Below are 11,231 nucleotides of genomic sequence, written 5' to 3'. Positions count from 1 at the left end.
CTGATAGGGGGGCTCGAGGGTCATCTTGACCCTCTTGAATGTGTGGTGTGTTGTGTTTGTTAGATTTGGACCCAGAGTTGACTATATTCGTAATGTAATGTGTCTGTTAGGTTATTTTTGCCCATCAGATGCCTATTTTGCTCTTCTCCTGTTTACTGTTGAAACTCAAGTTTCTCTGGCTTGCTCCGGTCATGGTTGTCCTTTGCATAAATTAGCAAATCATCAATGTGGGTCACAACCTTTCTCCTTGTTGAACCCCAAGTCATCTTTCTTTCGCCAATACTTGTCTTAGTCCTCTGTTGTGTTCGTTCTTGTCCTTTGCATATGTCAGCAAATAATCAAAGTAGGCTACAACCCCTTCCATGTCCTCAAACCTCTGGTATTCTCTTGTGAAACACCTGCTCCTGCGTCTATTTCACAAGTTAAACGTAAGTATCTGTACCTTCCAAATGGCTTGCTAAAGCTGGTTAGATATTTCACCAGATTGTTTTACAGTCCTTAAGGCTGTGTCGCATAGGTTCTGCGACTGGTAGATTCTCAATCCAGAATTCACACACGTGCATCTTTCCTTTCAGTGTGCACTTCAGGCTGGCTTTACACGACAACGATCTGAACACAAACCGCAAAAGTGGAGCTGCGTTCCCACTTTTCATTCATCAATCATTTTTTCCTATTAATTTAGTCATTTTGTAGATTAATGCGTATTAGTGCACTGAATTAATACTAATTAATTTACCCTCATTGAAAAGTTGTCAGCTACAATAATGATGAGTAAGATGTAGGCTTATTTCTACTAATTGGGGTATCCTTTAGACCTCTATATGAATTAATGTTCACATACTTGGACAAGCACAACAAAAATACACCACACATTGGTCTGGGGTTTCTATATTTATTGTGCTCCATCATCCAAATATCAACTATTGCAAGAACCATTATTTCAGCCGGGGCGCCATTTCTATGCTGTTTATCCTCAGGATTGTTTGCGGTGAAGTGATAACTAAATAAAAAGGGGAAAAGAAAGTTACTTAATAAATGCATACAATAACAGATAATAACCATTAATAAAACTCCTAAAGCAGAAGGATCACAGGGAAGGCGTGGGATCATAAAGAGCAAAGGCATCCTCCCTTTCTGAATTTGCAGTTAAAACTGAAATTTACGTTACTAAAATGTTTGTAACGTAATGTTTGTCTCCATGGTCATAACCATGGAGAAAACATGCCCCTCTGCTCAAAAAAAAAACTTTTTTAAAATCTCAAAGTTTTTGAGATTTTCAAGCTGAACAAGGGATAACTTATCCTTTAATATTCTCAAATCATATTGGACACATCATATTCTCAAATCATATTGGACGCATCAATGACATGTGCTGCACAACTCGTTAAACTTTCATACCTTGAAACCTCCCTTCCTGTGTAAAGCTAATCTGATTGGTAACCGCTTAAACTGTTTGGCAGAGTAGAGGGGTGTCCCCGTTCCTACAGGGTTGGGAATCGCTCAATCTGCTGGCTTGCCTGACCACGGCAGCTTTTTTTTGGAACGGATTTGTGTTTCCTCCTCTTTTGCTTGGTTGGTTTAGAGTTACAGATCTCGAGAGTCAGTGATGGGTAGACTTACTCTTCTTGCGCTGGAATCTGTGTCGCCTCCAGAATTGCATGTAGACCTTGGGCGAGGACTCGGTCTTCTCTATGACAGTAGCCTCTACCCTAACCAGCTCATTTCTACAGGAAACAATGGGAAAGGGTGGGGAGTTTGAATGGGGAGTTAAGAGTTAGGCCTGAGCCCACTATGAAATAGGCAAAGAACAATGTAATGCAATTTATAACATTTAAGTGACCCAAAACTAGCTTAATGATTTGATTACATTAATTGGGTGTTTTAATGCAATCATTTGATTTCATCCTTCTCTTGCTTTGGACTAGTTTGCTCCAATGCGTGTTTGATTCTCTTTAGAGAATCAAACCAAAATTCATAAACTAAGCAATAGACAATAAACAAATCAATAAACAGCACTATTTTTGACTAGTTGCTTGTTTAGGGGATCCTAGCAAGCGGACAATGTAGAAGGCAGCAGAGAATTTGAACTCATGAAAGCTTTTCTGTAAATTCTCCCAGATCAAAACCTCAGCTATAACAAGCCTCCAAATCTTGAGTTGGTTACCTTTGAAGTTGTTTCTGTCGGCGTTTTTTCACAATTTACTTTCTTTATTAAAAATAGCTCAGTGGTTAATTTTATGGTTCTTGCCAAATTCACTTTCCATATTAAATAACATTATAAAAAAATATAATGATAATAACTAGAATCACAATAAGTTGCCTTCGCACTTCACACTTATTTTCAATTCAGCAATAGGAGTTCGGAAGTTACCCAATAATTGGCCGCCCGATGAGTGTAAAGTTTTCTCCTCCAACCATCAGAACCTGTAAAAGGAAAAAAAAGTAACTTTTACATTCAAACATTGCAACAAAGACATGGAATGGAAAGGAATGGAATGTACAAGTCTCAGAGGTTGTGTGACTGTGTGCATGGTGGACGAAATCAGTTATCCCCCTGGGGTTAAATAAAGTGAATTTGTATAGCATGTTGTGAAAGAGACTGGGCTTCACACCTTCTCCATTCTGATCCGGTCTCCGCACCCCGCTGCTACATGGTTCTCAATCAAGATGAGGTCCTCGTTGGTTACCTTCCACTGGCGACTGGCAAAATGGACCACTGCGAAAAGACGCCCGTACTCCTCATTGGTAATAAGACTGTTGACCTTCTGTACCACAGCTGGAAAGAAAAGACATGAATAGATCAGGGTTACTGATTGGATTGTGCCTAATATTTCCAGCAATCTGCCAAATATTATTATTATCATCATTATATCATTAAATATGCTTTCTTGCAAAGTGGTGTAGTACGCTTAATGTAACAATTAGTGTAATTGACATCATTAAGTAAATGTCCCCTATTTGCATGGAATGCTTCCAGTGGCTGGCTCCTTCTGAAGCAGCCGTGTCATTTACAGAATAATGTTAGCTAATTGCCAAATTTTCCAACTTATCTTTTATGCATCTTACATCCTTTTTAAATTTCAAATCAGACACATCCATAAAGCATATGTAATCAATTGTGAATAATTTGCTCAAGTGGTTATTTAGAAGATTTTTACCAAACCTTTCACATTACAGAGAAATCTATCCAGGCGGACATTATGGGTCCAAGAGGCGAATGTTCAGCATGCAAAATAAGGCCTGCATGGCATAGTTTTATAATTTTTTCCTCAATCGGGGCAGTGGGGCTGGAGCGTTTAAATTAATTATACTGCCCCCTATGGGCAAAGTGGAACCAAACTTTTTGGAGACCTGCTTACCAGGAATGCATAGGTCGTCAACAAATTGTAAAACGTTGGTGCAATCAGGGGCTGAGCTATAAGTGTTACCAATCAAATATAATAATACAGAAACAGTTGAATAACAATAGGCGTCCAGACACCAGATACTGAATTGCGGCACGTGTGTGGCAAACTTCATATACAACATTGCTCATTATGAAGCTCATACATAACGTCACCAAAAAAGTAACATGCAGTTGCCGTGGGTCGCAGAACGGCCCCTCGTTCCCAGCAGCTGCTCATACCGAGCTCCACACACATTGTAGCATTATAATATACGTGTCTGGGAAGCCTAACCCTCTGTCGGTAGCGATCATCAACATCAACGGCTGTCCAGAATGAGCTCCACACATCCACACACACACACAAACACTGTTGCGCTACACTATAAGAGTCTGAGAGTCCGACTTGAACTTGTGCTACCAAGTTGTATGTGAGATGGGGAGGGGCTGGACATGATCCGGGGGTGCGGCTGGACCTAGGAGGTCGAGCTGGACTAGGTCAAGCTCCACCCATCGGCTCTGCAGTGAGCAGCCTCTCAGTTAATTTGCTCTTTAAAAAAAGGCAAAACAAATCATGTCTAGAACTTTTTCAAATCAAGGTTTTGAGGTTCAGCCATTTCCCAAACTGTATGAACGTAAAAATGCACAAAAGATAATTGAACAGAAACAAAATCGACCAAATTCCATTATAAACACACCACTGACAGCTTGAATAGAGGTTTGAGAAAAGAGTAAGCATAGCATGGTTAAGAAAGAAATCAAACTTTCTGATCTCCCACCTGTGTTATGCCTCTGCTCTTCCTCTGAGCAGATTGACTTCACCTCTGGCCAGGGAGGGCTGGATAAAGACGTCAGGGGTACCAGACTGGAGAAAAAGCAGGACAAGCAGTTGTCACACAGACTGCTGTGAAATGAACCATGTATGTTTTCAAGACAGATTACTTTTACATTGTATTTTATCTCGCGGCAGTTACAATACCTGGCTGGAGCGCTGATTGAATGAGACCTTCGGTGACTTTCAAAGGAAGGGAACAGGAGACCTTCAAATAAAGATTCCTCAGCATGAGTATCAGCTTAACAAAATTCAGGTTTGTTGAGAGTTGGGGTTAACCCTAACCCTATGTGGTAGCAATAGAGTGCAGTTACCACCAACAGTTACCGCCACCTTTCTGAACAGCTCTGGTCCAGAAGTATACATTTTCTCTAAAATCTATACATAAGAGTTTTAGGCCTGGAACCAAGCCAATTATCCCACAAATTATTTGTGACCAAAAAAACATTTTATTCGGAGCAATTTTTTGGGGGGGAAACAGAAGAAAAAGGCAAGTGTACAAGACTGTGCACATTACGAGTGAAGGAACTACTCATCCCATAAACTATTGCAAAACTTTACTGATTACTTCCAACCGAAGCGGGCTTCTTGTATCTTTTAACCTTTGCCATTAGTGTTTATATTGTTCATACGTTTTGAAAGTAAGGAAGTGAGTGAGTGAGTGAGTGGTCATCGCGAATAAAACATGTTTTTCTTAAAACTTGTTTTTAACTTATGGCTTATACAGGAGCATATACCATCGTTTCACAATCTCTAGGCAAGTATACATTTGATGGCTGAGACGTAATGGCTTATAATCAAAACCTCTACGCAGAATATGAATGGGACTTTCACTTCCGGAACCACACTGTTGCGCTCTGTAGCCGTAACGTTAATTGGTTTGTTTATCGCCGTTAAATACAATCAGATAAGACCGATGTCTCAATGAATGGTGCAGTCCATGCACTGATTTGTTACTTAAAGGGGTCGTAATGCGAACGTCGTTATTCGCTTGCGGCTATGGTGGCAACAACATTGTATAATTGCGGGTGGCAAGTGAAACCAGTTCATGATAAGCACCGACCAGGCCGGAGTTCTTGAGGTAGCTAAACAACTGCTCATCGTACTGTACACAATTATTTAGGTCAATAAGTAACTTGAAGAATATAATATCCGTTATATTTGGGCCACTTCGAAGGAGGAGCGGTCAATTTAAATTATGATAAACGCCAGGCTTTGGTAAGCAAACTACCAAAAATAACCCTGCAGAAATAGTTTAATATTTTACCGGTCTGTTTAAATGATGAAATCCTTCGAGGGTCTGGTCGTAATCTCGAAATGTTTGCCAGCAGCTCTACACAACAAACCCTCAAAGTCAACGCCATCTTGCAGGAACTGGTGTCACCGTTTTGATGAGCCCCCACATCGCGAATGAGAACGAAACATACACACAATACGCATTTACTCATATGATACACAATAAATCATTATTTTGTTCATTTCTCAAACACTTTTTTTTTATCTCCTCCATGGTTCGAACCATTATATATTTTTAAAGCTTTTAATGACTACATAGATAATCAATGGGCAGCAGGGTTGTTATTGTGTAACACCAACCACTTCCGTTTCTTCAAAGGTTGTCTGACAGTCAGACACGTTCAATTAAAAACATGTAGTCCCGTATCTAAACTGCATGTTTTCTTGTATAAATTGGATAATTTACCCAGCAATCCTTAAAGGTAGCGTAGGTGTTTTTGACAAATCAGCTAGGGTGAGCTACCGCGGTGAAGTTAGTTTTAGGTTGGATATTCGACGGATATTCAGTACGGTTCCAGCCGCGACTTTAATGAGGTTTGCCCAGTGTCATCAGCAGGGGACAGGTTCGCTCACCTCCCAGAGCCTTGCGCTGAAATCGCTGGAAACTGATTTAGGGACCGTCATTAAATTACTTCACATAAATATATGAATACAAAATAATTGCAGTTATTTCAATAGTTTCCATGTCGTGTGACCCAGTGACTCCAAACCAGTATCCAATTGTATAACTAAACCCTACAAATAAGACACACCACGTGTTATGGTATTTTAGTGCTTCCTCTATTTTATATTAATATTAATATACAGAAATTACCCTTTTTTCAATAGCTTTCACACCAGTATCACATCGTATTACTAAACCCTACAAATAAGACCAGTTTAGAAATACAATGTGATACTGGTTGAAACATGGCATAGAAGCTATTGAAATTCACATTGTATTACTAAACTGGACCGTCTTATTTGTAGGGTTTAGTAATCAAAGACAAAGTAAGTCAAAGTCAAAGTAGCTTTAATGTCAATTTCTTCGCATGTCAAACTAAAGGAATGTCAAATACACATTCACATGTCAAATATAAAGGAATTGAGAGGACGTTTCCCACTCTCCCACGGTGAAACTGATTAAGTGCACAGGCACAACAGATAAGACAAGACATATCCTAACACTAAGTAAAACATAAAACAAGTAAAACATTTACAAATGCTAAAAGATAGCCAATAAAATAAGATATAAAATAAAATATGCAGTGTAGGAATCTACTATGTATGACGTTTCTGTATAGGCTAGGTTATAGTAGAGCAAAAGGCAATTTGGTAATGGCAGCAAAACATTCTCTAAGATGTATTTGTGACATTAACAGTGCAAGTAGAACAGTAAGACAGTGGATAGCAGCCAATTTCAGTCTGTTTGGTAAGTGGTGATACTAAAAGTGCAAGAGAGTTTGTTGCAGAGTCCTGGGGGGGGGGTTCAGCTTCCTGTCAGTCTGGAGGATATGGCTGGGGGGAGTGAGGGGAGAGAATTTAGTGTCCTGACAGCTTGGTGTATGAAGCTATTACTGAGTCTGGTGGTGCGACAGCGGAGGCTCCTATACCTCCTTCCAGAGGGTAGGAGACTGAACAGACAGGGTGTGCAGGGTGGCTGGTGTCGCTCACAATCGAGGTGGCTTTCCGGGTGAGGTGGGTGGTGTATGTGTCTTGCAAGGAAGGGAGTGGGGCACCAATGATCTTACCAGCTGTGTTCACGATGCGTTGCAGTGCTTTCCTGCTGTATACAGTGCAGCTACTGCCCCACACAGTGATGCAGCTGGACGGGATGGTGCCCCGGTAGAATGTGTTCAGGGTGGGTATGGGGGCTTTTGCTTTCTTGAGCTTGCGGATGAAGTAGAGGCGCCGCTGGGCTTTCTTTGCCAGTGCTGCAGAGTCGGTCGTCTAGGAGAGGTCCTCACTGATGTGCACCCCCAGGAATTTGGTGCTGCTCACTCGCTCCACAGCAGCACCATCGATGGTCAGTGGTGGGTGTTTGGTGTGGCCTTTCCGGAAGTCAATCACATTCTCCTTTGTTTTGCTGACATTCATCAGGAGGCTAACCCTAACTCCGAAGTGTGGCGTGTGAGCGTGTGAATGGGTTGAATTGCGTGAGGTTGAGAGCCTTGCTAACCCTAACCATGACCCTAACCCTAACCCCTAAACCTAACCTTAACCCCTAAACCTGACCTTAACCATAGCAGCTAATATCAAGCCAGAAAAGGCACGTATGACGGACCAATCAGAAATGGAGGCGGGCGTGTCTTTTCGGGATATTGGCGTGGCCATAGTAGGATTAGAATTTTGCGTCCCGGAGACAACGTTTAGTACGGACAGACGAATTTCGTTCGGATCCGGAGGTATGAGGCGGCCTTAAGGGCTCTTATTATGAAGGAGCAGAACGGAAGTGTCAGCGTATGGCAGATTTGGTTCTATGTTGGCAGCGTTGAAATAAAGTGGATCGTTCCGTTCCGTGAATTCTGTCTTTGTATAATACCAAAGTATAGGCTTTGTTACACAATAAAGAGTCAGTTCAAGCCAAAATTGTACTTTTATTAACACAACTGAACAAGCGTTGGGCTCTGACTGCACAACAAAAAGAGTCTTGGCTCCGCGATCAGTTTAGATGGTGTCAATGTCCGAGATCTTCACAGCTACACATTGAATGCCGTTTATTTGTGATATCATCGAAGTGTGTGTGTGAAATATAGTCGAAAGTCAAATATCAAATTAAAATCACCGCGTTAAAAACATAATGAGGGATTACATTTTCACTCTCCAGGGTTGCTGACTGAAAAAAAAAACATTGACTTCGTATGCACATTTTTAAGGTATGGAACATCTAGCCTACATTTGTTATTGAATTATGACTTTCCATACATGATAGGCTAAAATCCATTTTAACATTTTCGCTCTTTTATGGACTGTACCACTTAAAAATATGGAGAACCAATGTTAACGCTCACAGTAAACTACTACTACGATGTTGCGCGAACCCAACCCGGATCCCTAAGATTAAATTGGGTTTTTAGGACGTTTAAATGCATATGATCTATTTTAACAATATGTTCAGTCATGTATTGCTTTTTTATTACTGTACACACACTTGCCCTGTCTCAGCGTCAGATGGTTCGGAGCATGGAAAGACTGCCATTTTACACACACTCCCCTTGCCCGGCCGCTTGCGAACTGCAAGTCTTACTAAATGTGGGGGACAAATATTTGTTACCACAGTGGCTTATAATTAAAAAAAAATACGTCTTAACGCATCTTTTTTTTTTGTAAACACCCACCTGTGTTTATTTTCTTAAGCAACTCATCTGCCATAACGTTAGGAAGGTACAGGTAAGTTGGTGGGCTAATGTTATTCGAGCTGATGGCTACACTGGTAGCTACATTGCTAGAAAACTCGGAAGGGTTTGGTTAAACATTTTAACCTCTTTTTTTTTTTAGACATCGTAGCCAGCGAACGGACTATTTCGGTCACACAACGAGCAAAATACGGGACGAAGGGAATCGTTCGTGTTTCCCGCAAAGAATAACATGCGTCACTTGAGACTTTAGAGAAACGTCGGCTAACGGTTAGCAGACAGGAGAAGTCCTACTTGGGGGAAGCGTCAGCTGTATTTCAGAACGCTAACGTAAGAAGCCCTGTGCGAGACCGTACCCCGTAATACATCCTTGTGGTATTGTGGAGTAACGTCTGCTAGCTGTTGTCATGCTGGTGTAAGAAGTCCCTAAACGAGACTTAACGTGAGTAACGTCGGCTAACAATTGGCATGCTAAAGTCAGAGGCTGCGATGGAACTGGCAGATACTAGTCCTAGGTGTACCGCTGCTTGTATTGTGGCAAGGCTTAGCAGAGGCAGTATATTTAGTAATGTGGTCAGCAGTTTTCTTACCAAAGCTTCTATAGCATTTACAGTGGGACTATTTTTGTCAACTATTACTAGGCCTCCTAATCGCTGTCTTTTACGTTTGTTTTGGCTAATTATTCTATTATCTGTCATGTTAATTAGTGTACACTGGGAAAAACATGTTTAGCCAATAGCCATGCTTACCACATGAATAAATCACCTACATTGTATCCTTTAAAAACATGAATTGCTCACCTAAATCCCTTGAAACACCAGAGGAGACACACAGTTGGTTAAAATACTTACCTATTCTAAATGCCTCCTTGTAAGTTGTCAATTTGAATGGGAGTGAGACAATGTTTTTCCAGGCCTTAGGTCTTAGTTCAGGGTTTTAAATGCGGCCTGTGAAGCACTTTGAGACTGACATTTCACTTGACATTTATCTCATTTTATTTCCATATTTCTAAAAGCTGGGAGACAGTTTCCCACTAGATTTGTGCACTTTGTCATGATGAAGAGGTAGGCCTAGCCCAATTGGCGAATACATTCTATCATTCAACCACCCTTTATTTTCCAGCCTTTGAGATACACAAGCACACATGCATTATTATTCTGAGGATTTGTTGCAAAGTGCTGCATGAAGCATTATCTGTAAGAATCCTAGATGATTCCATAAAATGTGCTCACTCATTAAACACAATAAATTGAGCAGAACTCAATTTGGCCCTAATGCAAATGAGCTGCAATATAATTTGTTGACATTTCGAGGAATGAGGTGCTTCTGAATATTCTCTGAAGGGTGCCGTTGATCAATGGTGGAAGCAAGGATTTGTTAATCATGTTCTCTTGTTGTGTATATAATGTGTGAAGCATTTTCAGAGACCAAAGTAAAGGCGCACAGGTTCAATTATGGAACCAGAGAGCATATTGTTAGGGCGGGAGCAGCAGAGACGATGCTTTGGATCCCTTTAATTAGCGCTCTTTTTCAGCGAAATGTTCTCTATCCTCCGTACAGAGTAAACCAGAAAGTCAATTTGCAATTATTTCTTTACTTTATCCTTAGTTAAGCCAGGGGGACCACAAAAGGCAGCACTGTTCTATAGGATGGAATATTAAATTAAACATTTGTCACTGTTCTTTTGTCACTGCTTGTTGTGTATTTCCTCCGTACAATCTGGTTAAATGCAAATACGAACCGTATGACTTGTCTGCTTAGAGAGTACTTCATCTACCCTTTACTCTGCCTTATGCAGCTAGGTTAGGTAGATCGACCAGTGTATCTGTTCTAAATGTTAGTATGTGACTTCAGTCATCTCTTTTCTCATTGTTAATATATCCTTTTTCCCTCATCTTCTGTTGGATTACACATTTAAAAGTACAACTTTTAAGGAAACCGGTGGAGTAACCATCTTGTTAGTGGTTTGGTATTCACTGTGTGTGTGTGTGTGTGTGTGTGTGTGTGTGTGTGTGTGTGTGTGTGTTTTAATAGTGTTAGCGCAAGGACCTGGATGGATAGCCTGGACCCTGAAACCTTGTACCTGTCTCCGGAGCAGCCTGGGCAAGCACAGCCTGTGCTCTCCATTCTTGCCTCAGAGGCTGCAAACATGGGGGGGTAAGGACGAACACCTTACTGCCTACCTACTCCAATACCCAGTCTCGCCTAATCGATCCCCCTTTCCTACTCCTTGTTGGTACATGTCCAGTTGTGGCCAGGATCCCATTGTGACAGATGGACAGTCCTTGAGGTATTCCTTTCTCACCCCAGAGAGTAAATAGAACCTGTGCCAAAATGTGATTAATTTCTCACATTTCTCAGCAGCCAAGCCAATTCCTTTGATATA

At 41.0% G+C, this 11,231-nt stretch overlaps 2 protein-coding genes across 7 annotated transcripts in view; one reads left to right on the top strand and one right to left on the bottom strand.

Moving 5' to 3' along the window:
- Nucleotides 1–878: 878 nt before the first annotated feature.
- mrpl21 (mitochondrial ribosomal protein L21) lies at nt 879–6,030 on the bottom strand. Its single transcript, XM_084475743.1, has 8 exons — nt 5,917–6,030; nt 5,482–5,588; nt 4,362–4,422; nt 4,162–4,247; nt 2,613–2,776; nt 2,372–2,424; nt 1,621–1,724; nt 879–1,000 (listed from the first exon to the last, which is right to left on the bottom strand). The coding sequence occupies exons 2-8, from the start codon at nt 5,576–5,578 to the stop codon at nt 936–938; spliced, it is 630 nt and encodes a 209-aa protein (XP_084331869.1). The 5' UTR covers nt 5,579–5,588; nt 5,917–6,030; the 3' UTR covers nt 879–935.
- Nucleotides 6,031–8,714: 2,684 nt separating this feature from the next.
- celf1 (cugbp, Elav-like family member 1) overlaps nt 8,715–11,231 on the top strand; it is a 40,920-nt gene continuing 38,403 nt past the window's right edge. For 5 of the 6 annotated variants that reach the window (XM_084476269.1, XM_084476267.1, XM_084476268.1 and 2 more), the window contains exons 1-2: nt 8,715–8,879; nt 10,880–11,002. In XM_084476269.1, coding sequence (XP_084332395.1) covers nt 10,899–11,002 — 104 coding nt within the window. In that variant the 5' untranslated portion in view covers nt 8,715–8,879; nt 10,880–10,898. Of the gene's footprint in view, nt 8,880–9,047; nt 9,288–10,879; nt 11,003–11,231 lie in introns of those variants that run through there. The other variant, XM_084476265.1, reaches the window with a different exon arrangement.

The sequence above is a fragment of the Micromesistius poutassou genome (genome assembly GCF_964030765.1).
Source record: "Micromesistius poutassou genome assembly, chromosome: 12".
NCBI classification, from domain to species: Eukaryota; Metazoa; Chordata; class Actinopteri; order Gadiformes; family Gadidae; genus Micromesistius; species Micromesistius poutassou.
This window is presented reverse-complemented; position numbering and strand designations above follow the sequence as displayed.